Source organism: Lynx canadensis, chromosome X (genome assembly GCF_007474595.2).
Source record: "Lynx canadensis isolate LIC74 chromosome X, mLynCan4.pri.v2, whole genome shotgun sequence".
Taxonomy (NCBI): Eukaryota; Metazoa; Chordata; class Mammalia; order Carnivora; family Felidae; genus Lynx; species Lynx canadensis.
In genome coordinates this window covers 104,532,570-104,549,973 of record NC_044321.2, presented here as the reverse complement: position 1 = coordinate 104,549,973, position 17,404 = coordinate 104,532,570, and the positions used below count along the sequence as shown (strand labels likewise).

Genomic DNA, 17,404 nt, shown 5'->3' with positions numbered 1-17,404 from the left:
TGAGTATGCAAGGCAGTGTGTGTTGTTGGAATAGGGGTGAGGAGTGGGAGAAGACTTAAGGACAGCTGAGGGAAGTTGGGTTTCCTGGTGGGACTTTACTATTGCAAAGGCACCCTAGGACCTGGTAGAAATGAGCACTGCTCTTGAGCAGAACTCCAAAACTCAGCTCACATCCATCTGTATTTACTGAGTGTGTTGGCCTTCTCATTGGCCCTCTGCTGAAGGTTGAGGCTGTGATTATGGCCTGTACCCAGACTAGTGGACATTTCTGAGGCAGTCTCAAAGACTGAGGATGTATGTTGGCTCTGCATCCTTTCTTCTTCTGCCTTGTAAGACCTGCCCTGTCCAGGTGATAGGAGGGATAATACCAGCAAAATACCTTTTAGTTGCTCATGGTCTACTTTGGGAGATAGAAAATACATACCCACATGTGTGTGTGTGTGTGTGTGTGTGTGTGTGTGTGTGCGCGCGCACACACACACACACACACAACTACCAAGTAACCCTAAAGGCAGATGGGATGTGGAGTTAAAGGGGGCATCTCTTGATCAAGAGATGAGTTCTCAACTAGATTTTGAATAAGGGAGAGATACGGGTTAATCAGGAGAGAGGATTTTTCTTGGATATTTCTGATTTCTTTCAGCTATGAATGAATATTCCCCATCTGTGCCCATAGTTGGAGGCTAGGGAAAAGGGAAAGGAGTGGGAAGCTTGGCTTCTATCAGACTCTCTAGTCCAGTGCCAGGTCCTGCATTGAAAATGTAAACTCTTTAGTGAGGAGACTACCAGTTTGTAGGTGAGAGTCCCTTGTCTGAGTGAGGGCTTAATCTCTTGCCAGCTTGTAACAAGGGATAGGGAGGGAGGAAAATGAGTGGGTACTAGTGTAAGTGTGCATTTTTTACTAAAGTTATTGATTTTTCTTTCCAATTTCTCCCAATTTAACAGAATCCTTGAAAATTGGCTTCCTGGAGACGTTGAAAGAAACTCCTGGAACATATCCTCCCCTGGCAGTATGTCCCTGTGACGCCCTCTTAAACTAGTTTCAAGTAGGCTTTCTCTCTGCAGTTCTCCCACCATCTCGTTTTTCAGATGTCAGAGAGTGCCAAAGTCTAAAATAAAAAAAAAATGTAGTCTTAGTGGTAGCAACCAGAATGGGAGATGGCCAGGGCTTAAAAGGAGGTCCTTCCCTCACCCCTTTCTCCACTGCCTCCCTCCTAAGTCCTTCTGATCAGTCTCAGCCCTGCCTCCTCTAGTGGGCTGTCTTTGCTTCAGTATACCTCTTATGTCACTTGATGGAAGTCCTACCTTTTTGTTGCAGCTAAGGCTTATTTTGTATAGCAGTTGTATTTCTGAAAAGGAGATTCAGATGGGATTTCTATAAGTCACATTCTGTTTTTCCCACCAATTTTTCATTACAAAGTTTATTTTTTGATGGATTTTCCATTGGCAGTGATGGCCAACATTGTTTGGCTTTAATGAAATGTCCTCTTCAAAGAGCTAATGATAAATAAATGAACACTTAAATACACAAGAATTGTTAGAGAGCTACTTGTAGTGAATACACAGGGGTCCTTTTCCTTTCATATATCCAGTGAGTTTAGAATTCATCTGTTGTTATATACAGATACTTGGCCATTTGTGATATATGTTCTGAGAGGTAAAGATGGTGTGATTGGTGCCATGAGTATGGGCTGAGGCATTGAGTCCCCTGGTGTAGCTGCTTCAACATTCCTTAACATCACCTCACTGTTCTAGAAGTGCTCATTTGCTTCTTCACACTCTGGTCCGTCGTGGGACTGACTGGATTTCACACTTTCCTCGTGGCTCTCAACCAGACAACCAATGAAGATGTGAGTCAACTTTCCCTTTTCCTTATCACATATTCTCCTCTCCAAAGCCTATTCTGTCATTACCTGCTATACCTGCTAGAGAACTGAGTCTCCAGGGCTTGGGAGGTTGAGGCAAATGGCAACCTGGTGTGGGAGACTGTTAAATTTACTGTGTGGAGGAGAAAGCAGACTGCTTTGGTTGGAACTGAGTACCTATGTAGAATTGCGAAGAAGAGGTTCAATGGTTGAGCGGGTACACTGTCTTCAGCTGTTCATAGATCCTTAAAGGCTAGTTAGTGCCTCTGGATTTGGAATGGAGAGGCACAGTTGCACTGACTAAATCCCTGCTTTTTAAAAATTACCAATTAATCCATGTTTATTATAGAAAATCAGAAAATACAGATGAGTAAACAATAGCAAATAGGTTACAACTTTACCTCCTAGATGTCACCATTGGTTTCTTTTCAGTTTTTATTTAAATTCACCATTGTTAATGGTATGATTTGTAGTCTTTCAGACCTGTTCCTGTGTTTGTTTATATGAATATATATATATATATATATATATATATATTGTATTTTTTTATTTAATTATTTATTTGGGGTGGGGGGAAGAGAGAGAGGGACAGAGGATCCAAAGTGGGCTCTGTGCTGGCAACGAAGAGCCTGATGTGGGGCTTGAACTCACTGAGATCACGATCTGAGCTGAAGTTGGATGCTTAACCTACTGAGCCACCAGACACCCCTATATTTTGTATTTTAAAACTTTTTAAATGTTTTTTAAAAAAATTATTTCTGAAAGAGAGAGAGAGAGTGCAATTGGGGGAAGGGCAGAGAGAGAGAGAGGGAGACACAGAATCTGAAGCAGGCTCTAGGCTTTGAGCTGTCAGCACAGAGTCCGATGTGGGCCTCGAACCCGTGAACCGTGAGATCATGACCTGAGCCAAAGTCAGTCGCTCAACAAACTGAGCCACCCTGCCGCCCTTATATTTTGTATTTTTAGTGGAAAATAATACATATTATCCAGCTCCTGATTTTTCACTCTATTGTGAACATTTTTCCATGGCTATGCAGGTATTTGTTTTTCTTGTTGTGGCAAAATGTATGTAATACAAAATGTACTATCTTAGCCATTTTTAAAAATTTTTTTTTAATATTTATTTATTTTTGAGACAGAGAGAGACAGAGCATGAATGGGGGAGGGGCAGAGAGAGAGGGAGACACAGAATCGGAAGCAGTATCTTAGCCATTTTTAAATGTAGAATTTAATAGTATCAAGTACATTCACGTTGTTGTGCCACCATCACCACCATCCATCCCCAGAACGTTTTCATCCTTTCATGCTGCATTTCTTCAATGTAAATTTTAATACAAGCCTTGGCTTTTATCTTGCAGATCAAAGGCTCATGGACAGGGAAGAATCGTGTCCAGAATCCCTATAGCCATGGTAACATTGTGAAGAACTGCTGTGAAGTGCTATGTGGCCCCTTGCCCCCCAGGTACTTAGAGGACTAGAAAATCCTGGGACTCTTGGGACAAGCAATTCAACCTGATCCTATTACCTGGTCTGATGCATTCTTCTGAATGTGGCCTTTTCGTGTCAGATAGGTCTTCCCAAGGATTATCCTTCGGTGCTATATCTGCATGGACCACAGACCACAGGCTAGTTGTTTTGAAGGGACGACCTTTCATTCTTATTTCATCTGTTTGTTCCTTGGTTAATGTGGTATTCCCTGGTTTGTGGAATGAAAAAAGAACGGAAGACAGGAGGCATGTGCTAGGATAATGCCAGATTGCTAAAGGACAGGTTTATGTTTTCCAGTATACACAGCAAGGTTCAGTGGGGTGGGTGGGTGGAGGGGGGAATACAAAGTGCTTTATTAACTGTCCTCTCTCCTTCAGTGTGCTGGATCGAAGGGGTATTTTGCCACTGGAGGAAAGTGGAAGTCGACCTCCCAGTACTCAAGAGACCAGTAGCAGCCTTTTGCCACAGAGCCCAGTAAGTATTCCTGACTTAACGGCTGAGTCAGTGATAGAAGGTGTAGGCTAAATTTACACCTTTGAGATACAATTAGGCAATTCCATGTCCAGTGGCTCCAGCTTCTGTTTCTGCTTCTCCACTGACATTGTCTTCAAATCTTTGTGCCCTCAAGGTGGATTTAGTTTCTTTGACATTCTGTGCCAGTCACTGTGCTGGGTGCTAGGGATATGCCAGTGAACTAGGCAAAGATATCTCTGCTCTCAAGGAGCTCATTGTCTAGTAGAGATGAGAGACAAGAAAACAGGCCATTGCTCAATGTTTTGAAAAGTGCCTTGAGGAAGGAAGCATAAAATGCTATCAGAGTAAAGATAGGGGTCAGGGCAGCGGGTTAGAGTTAATGGAGTGGTTAACTTGGTAGAAGGGGCTTCCTCCCTAGAATATGTAGATGTTGTGGAAAACCTCCCAGCTGTCTTGTTTAGGATACACATTATAAAATATGTTACCCAAAAGGTATTATTTGAACTTTCTTTTTGTATAATTGCTTTATTGAGCTATAATTCACATACTGTAAAATCTCTATTTAAAATGTATAGTTCACTGGTTTGTAGTATATTCACAGAGTTGTGCAATCATCCCAGCAATCAATTTTAAAACATTTCCTTACTCCTCACCAAACGTCTACACCCATCAGCAGTCACTCTCTCTTTCCTCCTAGTTCCTCCAGCCCCATCCCTAGGCAACTATTAATCTACTTTCATTGCTATATATTTGCTTCTTCTGTATATTCCATATAAATGGAATCATATAATGTGTGGCTTCTTTCATTTGACATATTTTCAAGATTCATCCATGTCATAGCATGTAGCAATACTTCATTATGTTATATGGCTGAATAATATTCCATTATATGGATAATACCACATTTTATTTATACATTCATTGATAGCCATTTGGGTTGTTTCCACCTTTTGGTTATCATGAATAATGCAATGATAAACATTCATGTACAAGTTTTTGCATAGACACATATGTATTTATTTATTTTGGCTATATACCCAGGAGTGAAATCACTGAGTCATATAACTTTATGTTTAACCTTTTGAGTACCTTCTGGACTGTTTTCCAAACTGGCAGCACCATTTTACATCCCCACCAGTAGTGTATGAGGGTTCCAGTTTTTCCACATTCTTGGCAACACTTGTCATTATTATCTGGCATTCTGGTTCTAGCCATCGTAGTAGGTGTGAAGTGGTATCTCACTGTAGTTATGATTTGCATTTCCCTAATGCTGCCGAGCATCTTTTCATGAGCTTATTGGCCATTTGTATATTTTCTTTGGAGAAGTATCTATTCAGATTCTTTGTCAATTTTTAAATTGGGCAATTTGAATTTTTTTGTTGTTGTTGAGTTCTAAGAGTTCTTTATTCTCTATGTTAGTCCCTTATCAGATATATGATTTCCAAATATTTTCTCCCATTCTGTGGGCTGTCTTTTTACCTACTTGATGATGTCCTTTGAAGCACAAAAAGTTTAAATTTTGATGTAGTCCATTTTATCTTTTTTTGTTTGTTTGTTGGGCTTTTGTTGTCAGTAGACATGTAAAAAACCATTGTCTAATCCAGGGTCATGAAGGCTTATGCCTGTTTTTCCTAAAAGTTTTATAGTTTTAGCTCTTATTTAGATCTTTGATCCATTTTAAGTTAACTTACAAATTCTTTCTTTTGCATGTGGATATCTCTGCACCCTTTTTAAAAATTTTTTTAAATTTTTATTATTTATTTTTTTAGAGAGAGAGAGAATGAGCAGCAGAGGGGCAGAGCGGGGAGGGATCTTAAGTGGGCTCTGTGCTCAGCGCAGAACCTGATGTAGGGCTTGATCCCATGACCCTGAGATCATGACCTGAACCAAAATCAAGAGTTGGATGATCAACTGACTGAGCCACCCAGACACCCCTCAGCACCCTTTGTTGAAAAGACTGCTTTTTCTCCATTGAATTGTCTTGGCACCCTTGTCAAAAATCAATTGACTGTAAATGTAAGAGTTTGTTTCTAGACTCTCAATCCTATTTCATCGATCAATATATCTATTCTTATGTCAGTATCACACTGTCTTGGGTACTGTAGTGTTGTAGTAAGTTTTGAATTTAGGAAGTGTGAGTCATTCAATTTATTCTTTATTCAATTGGTTTGGCTGTTCTGGGTCCCTTGAATTTCCATATACATCTTAGGATCAGCTTGTCAGTTTGCAAAGAAGCCAGCTTCTTTAAAAAGAAATTTTAATGTTTATTTATTTATTCTGAAAGAGAGATAGAGAGAACAGGGGAGGGGCAGAGAGAGAGGGAGACAGAATCCTAAGCAGGCTCCGAAAAGAGCCCGACGAAGGGCTCAAATTCACAAACTGAGAGATCATGACCTGAGCCAAAATCAAGAGTCGGATGGATGCTTAACTGACTGAGCCACCCAGGTACCTCTAGAAGCCAGGTGGAATTTTGATGGGGATTGCATTGAATCTATATAGATCAATTTTTGGAATATTGTCTTCCTAACAATATAAAGTCTTCCAAACTGTTAACATGGGATGTCTTCATTTGTTTAGATCTTCTTTAATTTCTTTCAACAATATTTTGTAGTTTTCAGAGTAGACAGTTTTTTTAAAAAAAAAGTTTATTTACTTATTTTGAGAACAAGAGAGGGAGAGTGCAAACTTATGAGCGGGGGAGGGGCAGAGAGAGACTCCCAAGCAGGCTCCGCACTGTCAGCCCTGAACCCAAATCACTCACTTGTGAACTCATGCAACTGTGAGATCATGACCTGAGCCAAATATCAAGAGTCAGACACTTAACCAATTGAGCCACCCAGGGGCCCCTAAGGTTTTTCTTTAAGTTTTATTTAAGTAATTTCTACACCCAACATGGAGCTCAAACTCATGACGCTAAGATCAGGAGTCCCATGCTCCTCTGACTGAGCCAGCCAGGCACCTCCAGAATATAAGTTTTATACTTCTTTTGTTACATTTATTCATAAGTATTTTATTCTTTTTGATGTTATTGTAGGTGAAATTATTTTCCTAATTTTATTTTTGGAATGTACATTGGCACTCTATAGAAATTCAGTTGATTTTTGTATATTGATCTTGTGTCTTGAAACCTTGCTGGACTTATTTATTGTAATAGATTTTAGTAGATTTGAACTTTCTTTTCAAATAGAATCCTACTTTTAAGTGAATGATTTTTTGTAAAGTAGATCATTGTTCTCTACTTTGCCTTTCCTAAATTTTGAATTTTCTTTTTTTGAAAATACAGCAAACTCTTGTTTATAAATTGTTATCATCATTTTGAATATCATTTTTCTGATGAATATGATCTTAAATCGTAACAATCTAGGTTAGTAGCTCTAAGTTGAATGTAGGGAAAGGTGGTATTTTAGAATCACTCAGGGAGCATTTTCCTACCACATATACCATGTGAAGATTTTGCCACCCCACCCTATTTGGTTTAGAATCACTGTTCTATTGAGCTGTATGTTAGGGCGAAGAAAAAAAAAGATTGAGAACCACTGAATCAGGCCTATGTTAGACAAGTATGTTACAGCATTCTGTTATGAAGGGGGGGTGTCTGCATAATTATTTGTGGTCCCTTTTATTATTATCATGAATAATAATGGAAACATCTATCCTCTACAGACAGTGAAGACTAGAACTTAACTTCAGATGCATTTTGCTGAGAAGACAATAGTCTAGTCTTGGTTCTGAGTTTGGTGTGGGTGGCTGCATATCTGTAGCATCGGTGTGGCTGATGGGTTGAGAGGAAGAGTTCAGTGTCTATGGATTATCTCCGTTTGGATGTTGAGGGAGAGCTTTGTATTGAATTTGATATGTTTTTCTTCTTAGGCCCCAACAGAACATCTGAGCCCAAATGAGATGCCGGAGGACACCAGCACTCCTGAAGAGATGCCACCTCCAGAGCCCCCAGAGCCACCACAGGAGGTGACTGAAGCTGAGAAGTAGCCTATCTATGGAAGAGACTTTTGTTTGTGTTTAATTAGGGCTGTGAGAGATTTAAAGGGAGAAGATATAAACCTGAGACAGAGAGCAAGTGAGCTGTCCCTGTTACTATTTTTCTTTGGTCTTTATTCACACAATTGCACACTGGCATTTTCTTGCTGCAAGCTTTTTTTTTTTAAATTTCTGGACTCAAGACAGTTGCAGAAGATGTCAGTCACCTCTGGTAACTGGACAAATGGGTCTCTTGGACCCCAGCACTGGCTTTCCATGGCCTCAGCCATGGAGTCTCCTTGGACTCCCTTCTCTTTCCTCCAGATCCCAGCTCTCCTGCTTGGGGTCAGTGGTCCAATTCTGGGGATAAAGGGTCTTGAGACTGGCTCAAATCCTCTCAAACTGCTGCATGCCATGAGTCCAGAGGCAGTCATAGAGAACTCTGGCCAGGGAATCCTAAAGGGATTCTTGGGGCTTTCATAAGTGAAGAGGGTGGAGAGTGGGGTTGGAGGATTCTCCTGGCTACAAAGTGCCAACATTGCCAGCAAATCCTTTCAGGAATGGGGCAGGTACCTTCCACTTGTATTTATTCATGTAGTTTCTCCTTTGTCCCCTGCCCACTTTCTAACACCCAAACCCCACCCGTTTCCAGTTAGATATATGTAAGTAGTTGCAGTAGAGACAATGATTCACATTTCTTGTAGACTACCGGAACCTTTTTAATACCTGTGCCATTCTTAGTAAGAATTTATGAGATGCCAACGGCATGGCCCCTCTCACTCTTTGTCTCATCTCTCCTCCTTTCTCATTAGCTCCTTTTGTTTTCCTTTTGACTCTTGCTCCCTCTAGGAGCAGGAATGGCAGTAATAAAAGTGTGCACTTGGGTGGTTCCTTTTCCTCAGAGGAAGCCTGAGTGCTCACTTAAACACTACCCCCTCAGACTCCTTGTGTGAGGCCTGTAGAGGCCCTGAATGCACAAATGGGGAAACCAAGGCACAGAGAGGCTCTCCTCTCCTCTCCTCTCCCCCTATGTCCCCTCAAAAAAGAAAAAAAAAGAATAACCAGTACTTCCATTAGGCCTCGGCTGAGTGAGGAGGGAAAGCCCAGCACTGCTGCCCTCCCGGGTAAACCCACTCCAAGGCCTTGGCCCACCTCGGGCTTGGTAACCACACGGGGGCTTCCTCCAAGCCCCACTCTTCCAGCACTTCCACCGGCAGAGTCCCAGAGCCGCTTCACCCTGGGGGTGGGCTGTGGCCCCCAGTCAGCTCTGCTCAGGATCTGCTCTATTTCAGGGAAGAAGATTTATGTATTATATGTGGCTATATTTCCTAGAGCACCTGTGTTTTTCTCTTTCTAAGCCAGGGTCCTGTCTGGATGACTTACGGGGAGGGGTGGGGGGAGTGTAAACCAGAACTTTTAATCTATTTGAAGGTGATTAAACTGTGTCTAATGCAAACTGCCTGCCTCCTCCTTCCCCTTTCCATTTCAAGAACCACCATGAGGGTGTGAATGTCTTTGGGGGTGGGGGTTGGGGGTGGGGGTTGAAGGGGTTGCTTGTTACTACCCATATTTCCATTTTCTACGGGGTCCTTGGGTTGGAGAGATAGCTCCCAAACTCTCCACTGATCTATACTGCATTCTGGGCCGATGTTTACCTTATTCTGGGCTATGAAAAAATGGCTTTCAAGGCAATATACAGTGTTAGCAAGATTGGGAGGCTTGGAGGGGATTGTATTTACTCAAGAGAACACATTCTTTATTAGAATACTGTTTTTATGCAGAGGGATGCTGTTAATTGCAAATGAGTCTTAGTTATTAAAGCAGGCTCATCAGGGCCCCCTCTTGGAAATATTTTGTTAGTGATCTTTTACAAGTGATGGTATATATTTCTTTTTAAATGGTCTAAAGTCAAGACTCCTTACCAATACCTATCTCACCCTTCCCAGTTAATCACAATTAATGAAGTTTGGCTGCTTGCAGATTTTTTGTATGTCTTCCTATTTTTCTTGTAGCAAGGTTTGAGTTTATCAATCTTTAGGGAGAGTGGGGAGACTGGCTCTGACTGTCTCAGATTCCTCTCCTTTCTGCCTCTACTTTCCCATTCTTTTTCTGGATCTCTCAGTTTTATTCTTGTAGTTAGATTTGAGTTAGTTCAATATAAGGCCAAGCCTGGAGAGTTTGGAAGTTACTAGATTTTTTCAGTTAACCTGACACTTAGATGAACCCCTTTTTAGTCAGTTCTCAGCCTACCCTGTCTCAGCCCATGTCTTCTCTTGGGTTTGGACAGATTTCTCTCCTCACCCAACTTACCTCAATGACTTTTCTGCTGTCCCTGAGATCTGTCAGAGAAAATTTCTCTTTCTGAGGTGAATGGTAAACACGGAAATCCCTTATCTCTAGTGTGAAATGAGTTTTTTTTTTAAGTTTCTGCATTTTCATACTCCCTGCCCTCTTTCTTTTCCTTTATAAATCTTCTGTATTTAAGACCTTGGCCTGAAGATCTGTCCCATTCATACCATGCACCAGCTGTGATTGTCCCTAGTCTGAGTTCTGATTAGAGAGGAGATTGAAGAATTGGTCCTTCCCAGGGGAATAGGCCTTAAATTGTTCAACTCTTTTCAATGGCTGACATTCTTTCCACCTCTCCCCTTCCTCTCCATCCCTTAAGTTTCCTATGCACCCCACTTCCCCAGAAGTATGGCTGGCACAGATCCAAAACCTTCTGGGGGTTGGTGGAATTTGGCTATTTGGGAACACTTCTCCATGTCCATTTGGCTCTGGGGCCCTCTTAGCCCTAGCAGAGAACATCATCTCCCCCCTTGCTTTTTTTTCCTCAGTGGTAGTTGTGGGTTCCAATTCTATAGCAGCTAAATTCCATTCTTCCTGCCCTGACCTTCCTGCCTTTACCCCTACGGCCCCTTTTCCTACTGACCAAATCTCTTTACCTTGTTGGGGGAAAAAAGTATTTTGTTTTTAAATCTATTTTCTAACTTAAATGCAATTTAATATGTAAATCTCTGCACTTTTGTGTGAACCTACAAATGTGTATGTGTGGTAGGTTTTTCTCTTTCTGGTATTTCTTAATAAAGAAATCTTTCTTTTTGGGGTGAAGCCAATCAATGAGGAGACTTGAATGGTTTTAGAAATACAGGGATGTCTGTTTCTTTACTTGTTGTGCCTAGTGTGAGTGACCAGCCCCTCCCCCACCTTTTGTGCCCCCCCCCCTTCCTTTGAGAGGGCCCTCAGCTGAGTGGGGCAGGGAGAGGGACCTGTCCTCTGTGTCTGGTACTCCTCTGGGACTGCTCTGAATGGCTCAAGCAGTAACCTAGCAACCTGGTCCCCCTCCCCCCTCCATGGCCTAGTCCTGTTAGTCCTTTTCTTCCAGCTCTGTTCATTTTATACTCCTGAGGCTGGGGCCAGGCTAGGGAAAATCACCAAGGGATCACAGTAAATGGTTTTTAAAAAGTGGTAATTTGCTCTTGTGCTTTGGTGCTACTAAAGAACAGTGCTTTCAATAATTCCAAACACATTTGTGTCAGTTTTAAGAATACATTCTTGGAATCACTTGCTATTCTTAGGCAATAGGCTTTAGAAATAGTACCAAAGGCTAAAACTGTGAATATCATTAGTTTTAAAGGATGCAAGCCCAACTCACAAAAAAGGAAGTCATTGTGAATTTCATGTTTTGGGTAAATACGAAATGGGAATGGGAACTAGAAATCTGCATCTGTAAACTTTTGAACATCCTCAAGGACATCAATGTAGGTGGGAAAACCTAGTGCAATTAGCTGGGCCTAATTATTTTACAAATCAACACAAAATATGTTTTTACAGTTTTAATATATACACTGAATTTCCAGGAATGCAACAATTCTGTAAGTTGAGGGAACAGGGTACTTTATTTGGTTCAGAACTTTACCAAGAGTTGTGACTTTTGAAAATCATGTCACTGACAACAATGCCATTCATGGATTTTTAAGTTGCCCATACAACGTACCTGTATTTATCTTTCTTTGTAGCAATTGCATTCACAGTGGATCTACATGTATAAGTGGAACCTCTGACTACTTCATATCTTTTAGTATAGTCTTGCCCAGGTTTTGCGTATTGAAATACATATTATAAACAAATTTCCTGTTTTTCTCCTTCATATTGTAATTAGTGTATTATATTGCTATTCTGGAAATTATGTGTAGAAGCTGGTTATATTAACTATGAAAGTCATCATTTCAGAGTGGCAAAGTGTGCATCACAAAATATTGTATCTTCCAAGGGAGTATTGGGGCTGATAGGGCTGAGAAACACTATATTATCTCAAAAGTCCCTTTCTACCTCTAAATATTTGGAAAATTCAGAATATAAACAAACATCCTCCTCCCCTCACACACTTAATGTGCTTTTTAATTTTAAAAGCAACACATGCTCATTGTTGAAAATTGGGAAAGTATAGGAAAGTAAGAAGATTTTTTAAAAATTTTTTTTCAACGTTTTTATTTATTTTTGGGACAGAGAGAGACAGAGCATGAACGGGGGAGGGGCAGAGAGAGAGAGGGAGACACAGAATCGGAAACAGGCTCCAGGCTCTGAGCCATCAGCCCAGAGCCTGATGCGGGGCTCGAACTCATGGACCGCGAGATCGAGACCTGGCTGAAGTCGGACGCTTAACCGACTGCGCCACCCAGGCGCCCCAAGAAGATTTTAAAAATTATCCATCAACTCGTCACCAAGAAAGATATAATTATCACTGTTAATGTTTTGGTGTGTTTCTTTCTAGACATATATATATATATATATATATATATATGTGTGTGTGTGTATAAAATTCTATATATATGTATCTTATATACCTATATATATGTGTATATATATATATGATATAGATATCTATATATATGATATCTATATAGATATCTATATATATGATATATCTATATATATACCTTAAGTTCTACCCCCAACATGGGGCTCGAACTCACAACCCTGAAATCAAGAGTCGCATGCTCTACGGACTGAGCCAGCCAGGCACCCCAGCGTGCATGTACATTTTAAAAGATAACTGGAATTCAACTATAAATAAAGTTTTGTATCCTGCTTTTTTTAAACTTAGCATTTTCCATATCATTAGGAATTTTTGAAAATAATTCCATAACATATACATAACCCTTCCCTTATTGTCAGCCATTCAGGAGTTTCATTTTACATTATTGTAAATAATGTTGTGATGAACTTCTTAAAATATGGGTATATCTGTGATTCATTTCCTTAGACTCCTAGAAATGGAATCACTAGAGTCAAAGGGAGTGCTCTTTTGAAGGCTCTTGATAAATATGGCCAAATTGCTTTACAGAAAAGCTGTCACCATTAGTCCTGTGAGCAGTGTATCAGAGAGCCTGCTTCAACACATCTCATTTAAACATTTGATAATTTGATAGTTGTAAACTGGTGTCTCAGTGTCGCTTCATTTCTATTTCTTTTGTTAATAACAAGGTCAAACATTTTTTGCACCTCCCCTCTCTCTTGCGTTTCTTGCCAATTGTATTCTGGGAATTGGCTGCCCAAGTCCTTTCTTTTTCTTCTGGTATTGGGGGGTTTTCTACTTGATTAATAAATGAGAGCTTGGAGCTCACACGAAACCACAGGCCAGGAAATGAGGGGACCCTGATTTAGAAGTGGTTTTACAACTCTGGAACATGGTGCAGAATTACCTCCCTTGATATTCCATGCCCCTTCACTTTCTTCAAGCTCCTCTGTCTGCTTTTTCTGCCAGCCACTGGCCATCTTCAGCTATCTGGTTGTTCCAGTGTGGCTAAAGGGTTGTAGTTGTGTGCCAAAGTAGACACAGGGTGATTATTTGTCATAAAACCCAAGCTCTGTTAAATGGCATTGCTGAAAGGAATGTGCTTGCATTTGCTCTTGCTCTCCCACCAAATTAAATACTGTGACTTACCTAAGGTTATATACTGCTAGAGCCCAGACCAGAACCCAAATGTCTTGACTCCCGGTTCAGAGAGCTTTCCCACATAAGCCAGGTGCAGACAGATAAAGGAGTTTGAATAACTCCAGTGTCACTTGAGTGAAATGAGCCTTTCATTTATTTATTTAATATTCAATAAGTACCTGTTGAAAACTGTGTGGTGGGGTTGACTTTAGGAGAAATTGCATTGCGGACCCCATTCTGTTGTGAGTTAAGAACCAGCAATGATTTCAGGATTTTTTTTTTTTTGCCATTTTGGATTAATTTTACCAATGATGTCTCCATTTTAGGCATACAGAGGGCTGACTATATATTCAGGCTGATGTGGGGGTGGGTGGTGGATTTTTGTTTTAAACTTAAATCTCTTAAATATTTCTCCAGATCCCTGCACTTAGGTTGAACTGATGGTTGGGTTTCTTTAGCACAGAAAGTCAGGAAGTTGCTTTGCCTGGTTCCCACAGTCAACTTGGCTGTCCCTTTGTGAGGGCCATTGCCCTGGGCTCTTTCTGTCTCTATCCCTGGCAGGTCCCAGAGGCAATGGTATACAAATGCTATATTGGTAATTGTGAAGTTATAGGAAAATGTGAAGCCTACATATAAAGTGCTATAGAATTCCACTTATTTAGGGCCTTCCTGGAGGAGGAGTCTTGGCTGAGTCTAGAAGGGAGGCAGTTCCTTCCCACTTGATTGTGTTGTTGGCTGAATACTATAGTATGTGGCCAATGTTGTGTGAGAAGCCAAGGTAGCCTCTATTGTGGCTTTCTTTTCCCCAGCCAGGGAAACTTCATACCTCATCGTGAATTTCCTGACTCAGGGTGGGGGAAGGTGTTGGACCTCACTGAGACTACAGTGATCAATGTCCTTTTTTCCTTTTAAAACCCTCTTTTAGCTTTTGTTTTAATGCCCTTAGTCTCTAATGACCCCACCATGGCCTCCACTTATGCAAAAGACCTGAGTGTGGAGGTCTCTATGACTGCGAGTTGGAAGCTGTGGCTGGGGACTGTGTCAAACCACACTGCTGTAGGGTTTGGCGGGTAGGAGAGGGAATTTGTGGAGTTGACAGCCTTCATTGTGGGATTTGGGGAGAGCTGATCACAACGTACCTGGGGAAGTCTAATGAAGCTTGTTAGAAATAGGGACAGCCATACAGAGAAAGACAGATACCATATGTTTTCAGTCTTATGTGGATCCTGCGAAACTTAACAGAAACCCATGGGGGAGGGGAAGAAAAAAAAAAGGAGGTTAGAGTGGGAAAGAGCCAAAGCATAAGAGACTCTTAAAAACTGAGAACAAACTGAGGGTTGATGGGGGGTGGGAGGGAGGGGAGGGTGGGTGATGGGTATTGAGGAGGGCACCTTTTGGGATGAGCACTGGGTGTTGTATGGAAACCAATTTGACAATAAGCTTCATATATTGAAAAAAAATTAGCAATGCAATGTCAAGTGTGGACCTTGCTTTGACACTGATTTGAGCAAACAATAAAAGATATTTCTGAGAAAAAAAAAAAAGAAATAGGGACAGCGAGTGAGAAGGGGGATGATTCATTCAGGTGGGATGTGCTGATTCCCCCAGCTGCTTCCCTGATGGGCCAGGGAGGGGGAAGTTGCTTCAAAACCTGAACTGGGGAGGAACTGGCTGGATTCTATTTCTTCTTGAATCTAGCCTTTACCCTGTTCCTTCTAGTAGCCCATGGATGTCCAAAGGAGTTGCCTAAAGTAAGTCTGTTGTTTAGGACTGATCATCCTACTGTGAACGGGGCAGATCCAGGGCTTCCCCTCACTCCTCAGGTGGGCTTTCTTTCCATCACCAGCTTCTTAGCACCACAGCTGGCATCCTCTACCCTGAATCCCAAAACCCTCTGGGAGCTGGGATATCAGTTTGTCTGTGGGCTATCGCAGTTAGTCTGCAAACACATATCGACACGGCTTTTGTACCCAGTCTTGAGCTCAGTACCCTGGAGGTTACAAAAAAGTCAGAAAGCCACCATTTATTGTTATTATGTGCCAGGAACTTTATATGCATTATCTCATTTATTTCTCTATCAACCCAAAGAGGTAAGTATTATTAGATCATTATTCTTTTTTAAATTCAATTTTTATTTTTTAAATAATTTTTATTGAGATATAATTAACATATAACATTGCACACATTTAGCATGTGCAATGTGTTGGCTCGATGTGTTTATATATTGCAATATAAATTATTATTATTCTTATTTTACAGAAAAGAAATGTGTATGTATATAATCACCTAAAGTCATGTAATTAGTAAGCGGTGGAGTCAGGATTTGTAGACTCTTTAGTTTAACTCTAAAGCCTTTGTTGTTGGTCACTACACTAACTAGGGATTCAAGGTGAAATGGGCCTTGAATGGAGGGAAATGGAGGTAGCAAGGTGATGTGAATTTGGGGGATCAGATATATATTATCATTCATCAAGCATTGATTTTGTGTTGGACACTCTACTAAGTATTTTACATACACTAGTTCATTCAATCTTTGTAACAACACCATGGGGCTAGTACTATTATTGCACCTTATTGATTTGGAAAATGAGGCTTGAGGAGGTTAAGTGACTTATCCAGGGTGACCCAGCTAAGTGACAAAGCCAAGATTTGAACTCAGGTTGGCCCGGACTCTTAACTGCTAGGCTTTGCCTGACCGAGAGAGCTGCCACTTGCTGTCCCCAGGCCCTGGAGGGGCCCAAGGTCAGAGGAAGAGCCTCCTTGCCCTCTTGGACTAGCCCACCCCCACCCTCCCAAGGGGAGCCTAGGCTTCTGAAATACTAGGCTGGGGGAAGGGATAGAGGGTCTCTAGCTGAGAAGACTCAGCCAATTGGACTGCAGCCCTTGGTTTGCTGGGATAGGGTGCCCTTAGCATCTTCTAGATGTCCATGGGCTGGTGAAAAGGTTCTGGCAGCCCTGCCTGATGGAGGCACTTAGGGCCCTGGGCTGTAGCCCCACCTGGCCCTGCCTTTCTTATCCCTCAGGCCCTGGCCTGTAGAGTACAATTTCCTCATTGCCCCTCCTCAGCTGCCTATCCCAAAGTCTTGTGATCATTGGAGTCTTTGCATAGCTATCAGCCTGTATCCAGCCTGTAGACAAAACTGGGGCCTGATAGCTCTGAGACACTCCACACTCCCCTCCCTAGGGTGGGGAGGAGTTCAAAACACTTTCTCAGTCTGATTTTGCTTTTTCTGATATTTTCCTTTCCCCAGCTTAGGCCTAATAGATAGGTATTACCCGAAGATTTTAAAAGGTTTCGGAATCTACTCTGATAAGGTCCCCTCAGTTTGTGTGGATTGTAAGTACTTTGTGCGTTATTCATCCCCCACTCCCCACCTTTCCAGAAGCCTGTGCCAAAAGACAGCAGGAGAATGACTTTGGTACTGCTCCACATTGGAGGCCAGAGGTTGGGGCCTATTGATTTAGTTTTTTTTTCAAAACTTAAAATATTGTTCCTTTTTAAATAGACATAAAGTAATAGATACTTTTAAAATCCAAACACAAGAAGAATGTACAAAGTGGACACTTCTCTCCCTCCCTCCCCCCGTCCCACCACACTAGTCTCATTGGTAACCATTTGGTGCAGATCTTTCTAGTCTTTATTCTTTTGTACATTTTCCTTTTC

General features: G+C 41.4%; 1 protein-coding gene across 3 annotated transcripts in view; it reads left to right on the top strand.

Moving 5' to 3' along the window:
* ZDHHC9 (zinc finger DHHC-type palmitoyltransferase 9) overlaps positions 1-9,258 on the top strand; it is a 32,512-nt gene extending 23,254 nt beyond the window's left edge. For 2 of the 3 annotated variants that reach the window (XM_030305275.2, XM_030305276.1), the window contains 5 exons: positions 946-994; positions 1,748-1,850; positions 3,224-3,327; positions 3,731-3,827; positions 7,698-9,258. In XM_030305275.2, coding sequence (XP_030161135.1) covers positions 946-994; positions 1,748-1,850; positions 3,224-3,327; positions 3,731-3,827; positions 7,698-7,814 — 470 coding nt within the window. In that variant the 3' untranslated portion in view covers positions 7,815-9,258. Of the gene's footprint in view, positions 1-945; positions 995-1,747; positions 1,851-3,223; positions 3,328-3,436; positions 3,673-3,730; positions 3,828-7,697 lie in introns of those variants that run through there. The other variant, XM_030305277.1, reaches the window with a different exon arrangement.
* The last annotated feature ends 8,146 nt before the right edge of the window (positions 9,259-17,404 follow it).